This window comes from Parasteatoda tepidariorum, chromosome 6 (assembly GCF_982258835.1).
Source record: "Parasteatoda tepidariorum strain Cologne lab strain chromosome 6, Ptep-v5.0, whole genome shotgun sequence".
NCBI lineage: Eukaryota > Metazoa > Arthropoda > Arachnida > Araneae > Theridiidae > Parasteatoda > Parasteatoda tepidariorum.
Window position 1 is genome coordinate 11,277,704 of NC_141760.1, and position 14,660 is coordinate 11,292,363.

General features: G+C 28.0%; 1 protein-coding gene across 1 annotated transcript in view; it reads left to right on the forward strand.

Moving 5' to 3' along the window:
- The window catches only part of LOC107436090 (alanine--tRNA ligase, cytoplasmic), a 58,273-nt gene that overhangs the window by 32,029 nt on the left and 11,584 nt on the right, over nt 1-14,660 (forward strand). The window contains exons 17-23 of the mRNA XM_087165407.1: nt 2,832-2,885; nt 3,013-3,135; nt 4,907-5,015; nt 6,057-6,217; nt 10,164-10,280; nt 11,808-11,945; nt 12,050-12,190. Of these exons, the coding sequence (XP_087021533.1) occupies nt 2,832-2,885; nt 3,013-3,135; nt 4,907-5,015; nt 6,057-6,217; nt 10,164-10,280; nt 11,808-11,945; nt 12,050-12,190 (843 nt within the window). The remainder of the gene's footprint in view (nt 1-2,831; nt 2,886-3,012; nt 3,136-4,906; nt 5,016-6,056; nt 6,218-10,163; nt 10,281-11,807; nt 11,946-12,049; nt 12,191-14,660) is intronic.

A 14,660-nucleotide genomic window follows, 5' to 3' on the forward strand; every position in this document is an offset into this window, starting at 1 on the left:
ACTTATTAGCAAAATTCAAAATTAATATATAAAATTAAGATTGAATTCGAATTTTAAACATGAAGATTTATTTATGCTAAGATTTCCAGGAAATTCTAACAAATTAAAATTTATTTTTAGAGAAAAACGTTTTTTGAAAGAAAAAAATTGAAGTGAAACAAGATTTTTATTTAAATATCATAGTAAGTGACTATGAGTTGAAAGAAAAAAAATTATCATCAGATTTTAATAATTTATTTTGTTCTTCTTTATATAAATAATAAATAGCGACTTATTTTGTTCAACGACTCAATAAATTAGCAAATAAATTTTTATAAGATCAAAAATTTTAACTTGTATTACAATACTTGATATTAAAAATCATGATGTTTACTATCCTCAAAGCAAAATAAAAGGATAATAATTATTCTCTTTGAATATAAATACAAGAAAATTAAGGTTTAGACATGTAAGCGGAAAATTAAAATGATCTTTTTTCTTTGAAAATATCGACTTCAAAGGAAAAAAATGTAAATGAAATTTAACCCCGAGGGTTGGTGAGCAGAGGTGTAGGGGTCAAACCTCCTAGTATTATATCAAATTGAATAATATACTCGTATTTCAATAAATCATTATATGCATAATAAAATGTATACATACTATAAAACTCCTACTCACCCCCCCCCCTTATTGTATCTCATTAATATTTGCTTTTTTTCTTTCAAAGTATATATTTTTCATAAAAACTTAGAACATTTTATCAATTTCTTAATTGTAGCAAAATAAACAATTACTTGGATTTGAAAAATAATTATCTATACTTGAAAAAAAAATTTATGTAAGGAGTACAGATTGTGTGACTCAGTAAGAAGAAATAAATGAGAACCAATTTTACCCGAACAATTTTAACATAATAGTTCAAATAGGAGAGGGTTTTTATAGCTCTTTTAAGTTTTTTTTGTATTTATAAGAATTTGTAACTTAAATATTAAGATATCTGACAACATATTTCTTTGATAACAGCTTAAGCCACAAACTTTCAAAATTAAAAACTCACGAAGCATTTTTTTTAATATTTTGATTGTTGAATGTTCTGTATGTTTTGATTTAGTGATTATGAATAATATTTTATATTTTGTATAAAATAAGCATGAACTCCATTTTATTATTCAATAAATTAACATTTTTTCATCATCATTTACACTAGCTCCATTACTTTATATGAAGGATGTTCTTTTGAATTATTAATATGATTTTAAAAATATCCTTAATTGAAATTTTGATTATTGGGAAATTCTCATTAATTTTTGACTTTTTAATAATTATCTTTACAACAAGAAAACATATTCTTATTCAAATTGATGGAGTACCACAAGGATCTAATTTTTCATCTCTCTTAGCTAACTTATTTTTATACTATTATGAAAAAAAATATGCTCTTAATATTAAATTTGTTTTTACATTTATTGGTGATGTGATTACATTTTTAATTTTCAAGATTATACAATTTTATTAAATAATATTTACCCCGAGGAATTAATCTTGCTTCAAAATGATGATGATAATAACTTAATTTATTGGTTTTGGGTAGTAAAAAAGAAGAAAATGTCTGCTTTGATGATTTGTACGATAAAAGAAATGATTTTAATATAAATAAACTAATTACTTGGAATTCTAATGTTTCTAAAAACATCTATTTAAAAACCATTTTTAATCAAATGCTTAGAGTTAAAGGAATATGTAGTAATGTTTATTTATCCAAAAAAAACAAATCGACAAACTCCTTCAAAATTTGATAAAAAACAATTAATACCCAACTAAAGTAATTAAATTCAATATAAAAGCATTCAGTTGATTGTATATCATTATTAATAAATTTACTAAAAACTTATTTGTTAATTTATATTTTTACCATGTGCAAATCTGTGGCTAAAAATCTGTGCAATACAGGCAAATCTTGTTTCTCTCTCTCTTTTTTTAAATGTATGTTAATTTTTTAAAATCATTAAAATTGTATAATTAAATATGAACCTTATTAATTGTAAACTTCTTTGAATTATCCAGTATAATATTATTACTTTGCGCACATCCATTTTCATGCCAATGCTTTATAACTAACAAATCAAACACGCGTCTGTACTGCAGTAAGAACGAGCCATAAAACTAAATCCCTCTATTTACGCTTCTAACTTCATTTGCACTTCTGTTTTTATAATTTGTAATCTGGCAATCTTATTACGAAAATATTTTAAATCATTCTTGAAAGTTTACGGTACACGTGAATTTATTTGAATTCACTAATCACTTTATAGATTTTGTTTTGCTCTATATTTTACTTTCTGTTTTCTGCGGGATATATTTTTACTTTATGTGTTCTACTTTGTTTCAATTTTTTTAGTGCTTCACACACTATTGTATTGATATATTTTGTTTCGGCTACATTGATACAATATTAGAAAGCACTTCTTTTTGCGGATATAATCCTGTGAGCTGATGAAGCGATTATATCTTCTCCATTTTTTGTTTTATGGCTTATTAATATATATATTTTTTAGTATTTTTAAAAATATTTTATTTTAATAATTTTTCTTCTCTTTTAATTAATCTTTATTATTTTCCATGTTTTCTCTATGTTTTTATATATATCTTTATATATTTTTATATACAATGTTTATATATATTTATTAATCATATTTAGCTTTTGTTTTTTTACCCTTCAGTATTGACTTTCATTCAAAATTGTTTAATTATTACTTAATAGGTGTTAACTTTTTTTCTATTTTCCCATTTGTATGTTGTTGTTTTTTTTTTCAGTTTTAATGTGCGTAATATTTGTTTATTTATTTTGACAGATGCCTTTGAATACATATCTGGATTTGTTGAGAGAAGTTAGAGTTTTATTAAAGGTGTGATATCATTCAGTTTTCTGTTATAGAATATGTTTTTTAAAAGTAAATATTTTTATAAATTTGTATATTATTATAAGTTTTAATGTTGATAACTAATTTTTTGTGAATTTTATTTCTAAAAAAGAAAGTTCAGTCTAGTTATGACATACCCTTACTCAAACAAGAAGAATGTGAAAATTTGCTAGAAGATTTAAAGCTGAAGCTTTATGATGTCGTTAATAGTTCATCTAAAACAGACTTAAAAATGGTAAGCCTGTTTTCTAATCTATAATTATCTAGCATTATTTTCTTTTCTTACATTAGATTATCTTAAAGGAAACCAAACTTATAATTGTTATTTACTTCAATTACTTTTATTTATATTGTAATTATTTTTTGGTGATAATAATTTTATCCATTAGTGGCTGCAGATACTTTTTTACGAATAGTTCTAAATATGCATCCAAAGTTTGCAAAAATTATTCCTTTGGAATGAATTGCCCTTAAATACTGTTTTCTTTTGGTTTCTATTAATGTCCTTATATATCAAATGTTCCATTGATAATACAATTTTTTTATATTTTCCATAAGTTTTTGTTCTCGAAATGCGGGGTTAAAAAAAAGACTCAGCTGAAAGTGTATATATTAAGAAATGGACGCAACTTTAGATGCGTATTTAGAAAATGGACACAGCATTTTATTCCATTTTTACTTTTATGATTAATGTTCTTTTTTAAAGAATGAAGTAAAGAATCTAAATAAGTTTGTAAGCCACCTGTTTTTTTTTACAGGATTGGCATGGATCATATAAATTCATAGTAATATTAGTAATAAATTTATGTTGTAGGAATTTAGAATTTTAAAACACTCTTTATTATTTAGAGTTCTGAATGTGTAGAGATCTCCTTATAAAATTACATCTAAAATATACCCAGCCACCTTAACCATGAAATATGAGACTTGGTTCTGTAAAAGATTTATGCATTGTGTTTAAATAACTCTGCAAGAAATTCTTTGTTTAGTTGTTAAATTTGGGTTGCAAATTAAATCATTGAAAAGGTACATTTTTTGCTGTCACCTCTTTATTAAGCAGGCCTTTTGATTCATCACTCATTTTGAGAAATGTCCATTTTATTAAACATGCATTTAAGCTGCGTCAATTTTTTTAAAATCCACATTTCATGACATGTCAATTTTCTTAAACCCATACTTCTCACTTTTCTTAAACACACATTTCAAACTGTGTCGATTTTCTTAAACAGGTATTTCAAGCTATGTCAGTTTTCTTAAACACATACTTCACACTGCATTAATTTTCTTAAACACATATTTCAAGCTGTATCAATTTTCTTAAACACATATTTCAAGCTGTATCAATTTTCTTAAACACATATTTCAAGCTGTATCAATTTTCTTAAACACAATTTTCAAGCTGTGTCAATTTTCTTAAACACATATTTCAAGCTGTATCAAATTTTTCAAACATGCATTTCAAGTTGTGCCAACTTTCTTATTCACGCAATTCAAGCTGTATGTGAGCTCGCCAACGATATTCAAATCCCCCATGAAATTAATTTTTGGAAGTGTCAGAAAAAAAAGTGTTAGTTTGATTATTAATTTATTAATCAATTATTTTTGCATTAATTCTGTATTTTAGTAAACACAATCATAAAAATACTTTTTTTACTTTGAATAATATAAACTATAAACAAAGTTTTCAATTTTTATAGTTTCTTGATGTTTTGTTATGCATCATTAAATTTTTCTTATTTATGGTCGTCATATTTGACCAGATAGCCCAATGTGGGCCAATGTCTTCTTCTGGAGATTTCTCCATGACGAATAATGTTTTTAATTTATGATTAAACTGAATGTTTTCGTGTTTGAATTTTATTGATTTCAGGATGATTAACATCATTGTTCATAAAATATTAAAAAAAGTTTAACTTGAGCATTAATTTGCTCCTTTTTTTTATAAATATTCTCTAATTCCTTTTAGCTTTGTTTGAAAACACTTAAAAAATAGAAATGTTTTTAAGGGGCTGATTTCTGGAACTGAATGTAGCTCTACTGTTGCGGTTAAACTTCTGAAGTCAAGAAATTTACCTGAAACTGATGATTCCTTCAAATATGGTTGTAAAAGTGCAGGTAATTTCATGGCTTTAATCAATTTTCTTTTATATAATTACATTGTATCATCAGAACCATACTAATTTGTCTCTAAGTATAACACTCTTACAGTGATTCTGCTTATGTGCTAAAATGTGGCAAATATGCCAAAAATTGGAAAGTGGTTCTGGAGTGCATAATTCTCCAGTGTGGAAAAAAAGAATAATTCTGAGTATCAAATTACTTGATGCAAGTGTTTGATCAGTCCCAATTAAAATATTTGATTGATGAAACGTAACTCTTATTGCTTTTACATTTTTTATTTTGTTTATCAATTGAAATAAATAGAGAATAAAAATTTATATTCAAAATAGAAACTCGTTTGTGGTAAAAATGAACCCAGAAATATAGAAATCCTGGTGCCTAAAGACCCCTAATTTCCTAAGTCCAGCAAATCACTAACTATTACATGTTAGATTCTTCTTTTTTTTTTCTTTTTTTTTTTGAGAGAGAGAGAGAAATAGCCATAATTTGCTAAATTCAGCTTCTTTGAGCTGAAAAATCTTTGTTCAAACAATTACTTTTTCTGTATTATACTTTTTAAAAAAATTGTTGTATGCTTGCTAATAAAATTCAAATTCAAAATTCATAAATTATTTTCTTTTATCAATGATTTAAATATTGTTAGTAGGGTGAAATCCCTATTAAAAAAATATGCATTGAAATTATATATGAATAAATGGTACTTTTCCATTTCTCCTGTGCAATTAAATTCAGCTATTCTATTTATTTGTTTTTTATGTTTTTAAAGAAATAGCCATCACCTAAAAAAAAATTTTGAAAACAAAAAGTTGTGCCAACTTGATTACATGCGCTGGAAAAATTTTGATTCAACATGTATTCAATTGATTTGGGTATCATTTTAGATAAGATTACTTTGATAAAAGTGAAGAGTACAAAATTTTTGTTTTTATTTATTTATTTTTGCATGCACTCATTACATATACAAATTTTTCTAAATTTTTGTTTACCTAATCACTTAAATAGTACATAAATTTCAAATTCTTACATTGTATATAGGTGTGAAGTCAATTTCTGCCAAGCTTTTAGCTTGCTTTGAGAACCAAGAGTCAGTTGAAAGCGTAGAAAGAGGATTTCAATGCCAGATTGTGTTAGATAGAACAAATTTTTATTCTGAAGAAGATAATCAAACCAGTGATGAAGGTCACATATCTTGTAATGTAAGTTTTATTAAGGCATTTATATGAGTATTTTCAAAATGTTTTTTTATGTATGTATTTTATATTTTTGAGAAATAATTCAGTTTCACATTATAACTTTTTTTTATTGATTTTTATTTATTTTTTTGTGAAATATTACAGTTTTAAAGCAGGATTTTGGATTCAAAGTCGTAAATTTTGCAAGACTTACTTTATTTTAAAATTGGTTTCAAAATCTTAAAAGAAGAAGAAGAATTTGATCTCATGGAAATTATTGGAAGTACAAAAAAGTTCCTGCTGTTTTCTATCAAAGATTAGCAGTTTATTGTGAAGAAACGGTACATTATCTTTTATTCAACATATTCTTCATTACTAGACACTACTTTTCCCCATCTTTCTGGAAGCATTCGGATACCATGTCGAAAAAACTCTTTATCTTTCGAGGATATCCACGAATCGACCCATTCCTTGGTTTCTTCAACTGTTGTAAATTTCTGCTCTGACAGACCATGTGCCATCAACCATAATAGGTGATAATTTGAAGGCACAAGGTCTGGTGAATACGACGGGTGGGGTAGAACTTGCCATTGAAGTGCTTCCAAATAGGTTTTGATCAGCTTCCAAATAGGTTTTGATCAGCTTTTTGACACCTGGATGAGCATTGTCATGCAGGGTAATAATTTTGTCATGTCTGAACTAGTACTGGGTACGTTTTTCTTTGAGTGTTCGACTCAATCTCATTCATTGTGTTCGGTAGAGATCTCTGGTGATGGTTTTGCTTGGTTTAAGCAACTCATAATAGAGAACGCCAATCTGATCCTACCAAATACACAGCATGAGTATTTTTCCATGAATGTTTGGCTTGGGTATCGATGTTGTAGTATGGCCAGGTGCTCCCCATGATTATCGTAGGTTTGGGTTATCGTAGGGAATCCATTTTTTGTCACCAGTGACTATACGATACAGAAAACTCTTCTTTTTTATGCGTGGCAAGGAGCATTTCATTCATGAAAAATCGAATTTCATTCATGTTTCTTGACTTCAGTTCGTATGGATCCCAACTTCCTTGTTTTTGGATCATTCCCAACGATTTTTAAGTATATGAAATTGCTTGTTGAGTTATTTGTAAGAGCAAGTTCTTCTTGCATTTGGGATGAATCTTCTTCCAATAATTCTTCCCATTCCTTGTCTTCGTACAATTTTGGCCTTCCACTGCATTCTTTGTCTTCCACATCAAACTCATCATTTTAAACTTCTGAAACCACTCACAACAACTTCTCTCATTTAAAGCAACCTCACCCTATGCTTCTCCAAACAGTTGATGTGCCTCAGCTGCAGATTTCTTCAAATTAAGGAAGTAAATCAAAAGTTTGGCACAAAACGTGACATTTTTGCCCAAAAAAATTACGTAATGGAATCACTAATACTTTAAGGAATATGTTGTTACCAGACCAAACTTACAATAGGATGTTTAACGCCAGTCAATTTTACATAACTTTCTGGTTGTGCCATCTCGTTACCAACCCGGGAACTTATTTGTACAACCAATTTTTTGACAAATTCTTCTATTTATATAAGAATATAAGTGTTACGCGAAGTGTCACTCCCTCAAAACATTGAGATTGAGTCCTGGAACATGAAGATCCGATCATTAGATGAAAAGTTATTCAGGATGGTCCCTTTTTTACGCACTGTACTTTATTTCTTGCTAAACTAAACTCAGTGGCACGACAGCCCATAGAGGGCCAAGGCCTACTGTGCCCATCTCAGTTTTCTTGACCTTGGGCTGTGGGGTGCAGGAGCAGATGTTCCGGTTAGGTGGTCAGCCGAACGCGAAACCAACAGTGTTTAGTTTCCAAGCATGCTTGGTACTCATTTATCGACCCACTGAAGGGATGAAAGGCTGAGTCAAACTTGCCCGGCCCGAGGAGGTTGATATTTCTTGAGGGATATAAAAAAGCGTTAATCACTTAAATCACTGTCGAGATAAGCATTGAGTTTGAGGGTTAAAGGAACAAATTCGTAAAAAGTGCTTTAGAATAAAAAACTATTTTGTGTAAACATGAATTAAAACTTCTTAATACCTCCTCATATTTATACAAGCTAATTTTATTCAAAATCATTTTGAATATTGATGAAAATTAAATTCTCTAATTAAGTTTGTCTTCTAAAAGTAGCGAAGTAGTGACTACATTTCGAAAGTAGTTTTTCTGTGCGCTGGTCAGTTGGATGCTGAGAATCACTATTACAGTAAAAGCATCACTTAGAGATTCCTATTCAGTAGATTTTATTCTTACACTAGGTCAAACTTTAAAAAGTAAAGCATTGTATGTGTGTGTTGCCAAGAAGTGAGATTTTTCATTCAAAATGGGAATATGCTATCAGTTGCATGTGCCTTTTCGACAATGAAAAGCTCGCCATATTGCTCCAAGCCACATATCATCTCTCGGACTGTGTCATCAATTTCTCAAACATCATCAGTACTTAAATTTGACAAAGTAAAAGACAATTATACCCTATGATGGACCTATACCACACCTACGATTATAATTTATAATATACTTTGGATCTCTAAAATATTTTAAAATTCCAGGCATGCAGTGGGAAGACAGAGTCCTAAAAAGTCAAAATAAGTATTACTCAAAATCGGAATAATTTGCACTTGTAAGAAAACATTTGGCACGTTTTAACTAAAAAAGCTTACTGAAGTCAGGTAAACTTCTCTCAATTCCAATTAAGCAAAATATAAACAATATAAGGATTAAACAATATAATTATGAGTTAAATTGTTAAAGCGGTTAAAGTAAATAAAACCAAGAACAATAATTTGACTTGAATAACAAAGTTTACATTTCGAACCCAAATGTAATGCAGGAACATAACAATTGTACTTAAAATACTGATACAAGTAGTGATGATCAAAATCATTCCAAATTAAATTTAAAAATTAAATTGTTAAAATGAAATTTCAGCACAAATAAAAATGAAATATATATATTATAAATAAAAAGGAACTATTACAGAGAATTCGTTATGGTTAGCAGCTGTGTGATTATCCCGATGGCTTAAAATTTATCCGGAAGTTATCATTTTGTGGTACAGGTGCACTTTAGTGATTGTCTCATTTTTTTTCTTCTTCTCTGGTTTAATTTATAACATAGTTTGATAATGCAATATTGTACTAAAGCTTAAAATCTATCCGGAGATTATCATTGTTTGGTACAAGTGCACCTTAGTAATTGTCTTTGTTTTCTTCCCTTCTTTAATTTATAACATAGTTTGATAATGCAATATTGTTTAAACATACAGTTTGCTGTGGTGTATACTATTACTGCTATTGTGTTATCTATTTATTAGTGTCTGCTATTTAACTTTACATTTAATCCCTCTAATGCAGGGTTTCTTAACCTGTGGTTCATGAACCCCTAAGGGGTCCGTGAGTCATACTTTGGGGGTCCGCTAACTACTTCTAATTTTTAAAACGTTTGGAGGCCTACCCATTGCTTGTAAAGAGATCTATGGCAGCTGTAATTCCGTTTGCTACGGTGTATCTTTGCAAAGCGGGATTTTCCACACTCATGACAATAAAAACAAAACATCGAAATCGATTGAATGTTGAACATGATATGCGCGTTGCTTTGTCGAAAACTATCCCCCAATTTAATTTGTTAATTAAGGAAAAGCAGCAGCAACCTTAACATTAAAAATTTTAATTATAAAAATTTTTTATTCTATTAAAATAATAAAATTAAGTGTTTTCTAATTATGGATGTCTTTTTGCAATTATTTTTTTCACAGGGGGTGGTCCGTGACCTCTTTAAAAATTTTAAAAGGGGTCCATTATGCCAAAAAGGTTAAGAAACACTGCTCTAATGTTTGAAACTTTTAACTACTTAAAATTATCATTTTTTATTTTCATGGTATACGTTTTTAAAAGAAATGTGCATTAAATTATTTTTTTGTTTAGGAATTTACAGTTAAGATTCATAAAGCTTATAAAGTAGATGGATTTATTTTCCATGATGGATTTGTTGAGGATGGCAAAGTTACTCCAAATCAGGATGTCAAGTTAAGCATAAATCAGGTAATTGCTTTTATCAAAAAATTATTAAAGTTAAGTAAGGGTGTGATGGGGTCGTAATACACTGGTACAATGTTCCAACAGGTTCAGGTGAATGATTTCAGAAATAAAAATGTATCTCTCTTGTTGCAACAGTAGATCCAGTAATAGTTACTCAGTGAGTAAAAGAAGCATGAACCTTTCACATTCATAATTAGAAAATTAAAAAAATAACAATATTCTTTTTTAAAAAAATTTATTTGTTTCTTTTTCAATTTTTGTATTTAAGCATTCAGATGATTTGCATGTACATTTTGCACTGTTTGCTGACTATCACTAATGCTGGACAAAAAGAGAAGTATTTCTTTTGGCAGAGGGGTGCCACTCTTCAGTCCTAAGGACTGAAAGTCTTAAGAAAAGATCAGTAGGCTGAAAATGTAAGTTTTTTTTTAGAAAATGAAATTTATCAACATAGGATGTAACTTAATGATGCTGAAGTGAAAAATAAGTTGAGATATGAAAAGCTCCAAGGAAAAAATTGTGGTGTAAAAAGATAGATGTTATTTTTTTTTGTTTGCTGTAAAAAAAAGTAAAATACAGAAAACGTATCTTTTAAAAAAAAAATTAATAAAGTAATCAAGTCATTGATATGGATCATTCTCATCCAGAGATCATACATTTCTGAATGATTCTGTTAAATAACTCTAGACCATGTTAATTGGTCCAAAAATAAGTTCAATCTTAAAATGTTTTAGAGTGACTCTCATGTTTTGGCAATTTCCTCCTAGAATTTTTCAAAAATAGTGGATCCAAACATAAGCCACTCCCATTTTTAGCTTTCAAAAATTCCCGGCTTATATTTGTAAATACAGGGCTGACTGTGCTCCGGAAAAAATCTGGATATCCGGATTTTTTGCTGTGATCCGGAAGTTTCCGGAGATTGAAGGTTCAAACGTTTCAAAAAATCATTGATCACAAAAGTTTCCGGAAATCGAATTTTCATAAGTGGAATTAAAAAACGCAGTTTATTTTGTTTGTTTGTAAGGGAGAGCCAGAGAGGTACTTTATAAGCTTATATTCAAGATTAATATTAATTTTTTATCAGTAAATAGTTATTATAATCATAAACTCAAGAAAGAAAGGCATATTTGTACATTTCAATTATATATCTCCAGGTCATCATAGGTATGTGTAAATGGTTTAGGTATGTGTAAAATTTTAAATGTATCTTAAATAAACTTAGAAATATTGAGAAAAAGGAAAAAACCTTTTTTTTTCTAATTTTTCGATTTAAACTTCTTTTTTTTTTTACTCTAGAAATTTTCTGGAATTTTGACTTTAGTTCACAATCACCCCTGTAAATATATACCAATCCTAAAATTAGATTGCTTTTGTCAAAGTTAAGAAAGAAAAGGGCGGTTACATTCTTGCATAAGCATAGGAGTGGTCTGTGATTTATTTTATTTGAAAAAAAGGGGGGAATCCTAAAAGGGAAAAAAAAGGTGCTTACATAATATTTGAAGGCAATTAGATTGCTTCTCTTTTATTTAGGACCATCGGTTAGCCTGTTCACTACACCATTCAGCTCTGCACCTACTCAACTCAGCTTTGAAAAAAGAGTTATCCTACTTCTTTCCCTACAGTGCTCAGTGCGGCTCAAAAGATCTTCAGCTTACTTTCACTACAAAAGTAATTAAATGATATGTCTTCTTTTGTGTATCCCTTGAATCTATTTTTTTTTTTAAATCTGATATTCATCTTCTTTTTTTTTTTTTTTTTTTTTTTTTTGATAGGGAACTATAAGTGATGGGCAGCTACAAAGCATAGAAAACTTTGTTAATGATTGCATTTCTAAGGATATGCCTGTGAACAAAGGGTTAGTTCCTTTAAAATCACTGAAAGAAATTCCAAACTACAAGACATCGTTAGTAAAAGTATGTTACGTTTCTTTTTCGATTTTATATTTTAAGCCCTTTTTATGTTGTATGTACTAAAAATGAAAGTTATGTGGGATGTCAAAGTTTTTCAAGAACAAAATAATTTATTAAGTTTAACCTTGTTATTATTCGTAGGTCATCTTTTTTCTAGATTTATTTCTTATTTTTAACTTTTCTTTATTGAGTTTTACAAATTTTTTTGTAGCTGAAACAATCATTTGATTTCTTTTTCGGAAATAAATAGTGAAAATTTTAAACATAAATTCATAATCTTTTTAAAAAATTTTTGACAAAAAAAAAAACTCTAGGGAAAAAGGTGTCAAAAATTAAATTCAGTCGAAGGACGTTATGAAGTTAGTTCACACTATCATGAAGACACAAAACTGTAACAAATATATACTTATAATTCATATATACTGGACTTACTTCTAGAAAAACTTGTTATACAAATACATTGAAAAAAATTATGAAACTGATAGAATTATTTACATTAATGCGGTTTTTTTTATATCAATAAAGTGTAGATATTAATAAGATACATTGAAAGTTCAAAATATTTAATTTTTTCCAAATGACATGTTTCACGTAATTTTGAGAAAGCCATTCAGTGCTTTTTCTAGATTTTGAAATTTTCTTTCACAAGCAGATTGGTTTGAAATCGGAACACCTTTTTCAACCCACTTCCTTCCATAAATTTGCAATACACGACAATATAAATAAGAAAATTTTAAACAACAAACTACAGTTAAATATAATTATTAAATGAAATCAATAAATTAATGAGTAAAGGAAAGGAAAGTTAGTGTGTACAATATTTATCGATTTGCAGAAATAAAAGCATTATTTTGAACATAATTAATATTTTTTCTTAAATTGAAACTTAAACCTTAATTTTGAATTGTACATAGTTAACTTGATTGTCTCACTTTTTGGAATTTTTTTCCAGCTTCACACTTTTTTCTTTTCATTTTTAAAGCTTTAGCTTTTTCCGATATTTTTAAAAACTGTATGCTATTTCAGTCTTTGTCATGCAATTCCCAATTTGTGGTGTATTGTTGTTACTTGACTCACTGGAAACATTTATAATTTCAGGGTGGCCACCCACCTGGAAAACCTTGAAAACCTGGAATTATCAGGGAATTTTTTTATACTGGAAAAAACCTGGAAAAATCAGGGAATTTTAAAGAAAAGCTGGATTTTTTTTCTTAGATATTTTTTTAATTTCACTTATTTAAATTATTTACTAATTTTCTTAATTTAAATTATTTCATCCATTATACCCACATTTTTTAGACGGAAATGTGTCTCCAAACAGTTAAAATGTTATCAACTTAGCTATACTTTGCTTGCATCAAAATTTACTCTTTTTTAACCCTGTTAAACTAGAATGCCACATAAAATTCTTCCATAGTTGCTAAACAAATTTAGAAATCTTTGATATCTATGGAGACTATGCGACTGGCAATTTAGGAAACGCAAAGATTGTGGTGGACGTGGAAGAAGGGGTTAGGATATTTGCTTCTATTTTTAAATTCTGTCCGTGGGCAAACCTGAGCCATTTATGGCTCAAGTTTGTTTCGATGCTTTAGTGGTAATTTTTTTCTATTTTGACAAAATGAGTCAAAATGTTTTTGCATTTTTAACTTTATAAAAATATCCAAAAATTAGTTGGGTATAATTAATAATAGATTTTATATTGCACTCTTTCTCTGAAAGCTTTTGTACTCCCATTCAAAGAAATCTGTAAATTATTTTTTTTCACCAAACCAACAAATCAGTTTTTCTACAATTGCTAACATCAATGTTTGTCTACAAATTGTTCCATTAATGCTAATTTTTTCTATTTCATTTTTACCTTTATGACATATTTTAATTTAAAAAAGAAAGATCTTTTTAGAACTAACTATATATTAATATTTAATTTTACTGCTTGTTGATAAATAGTTGATTTTTAATTCAAAATTCGAATTGTATAGTTATCAGTAAAAAGCTGACAAAGACTAAGAAATGTATAGGAATCATAAAAAATGATGTATAAACATAAAATATAATTTTTTTTATTCATATGTGTTTAGTCGGAAGAAGGAAAACGAAACTTATGTGTTTTAGTTCTGTGCTATACAAGATTCTTGTTGTTAAAACAAAAACAATTAACCATACTAAACTAAAAAAACTGTGTGTTTAGATTAGAATTCTTTAAATGTTTTAATTTCAAGTGAGGAAAAAAATAATAAAAGTGTAAAATTTAAGGAATTTTATCTATTTTTTTTTCTTTAGAGTATAGAACAGAAAATTAGACAATTTTGCATTTCTGACATTTATTTTTGTATTTTGAATCTCTGGAAATAAAAATGCTAATTCAGAACAACATTATTTAAAAATTTGTCTTCAGATATTGGTTTAAAGAAAATGTTATCAATGAATTTTTTTAAAATACTGGTAAGATAAAATACAGTATAATGTAGTA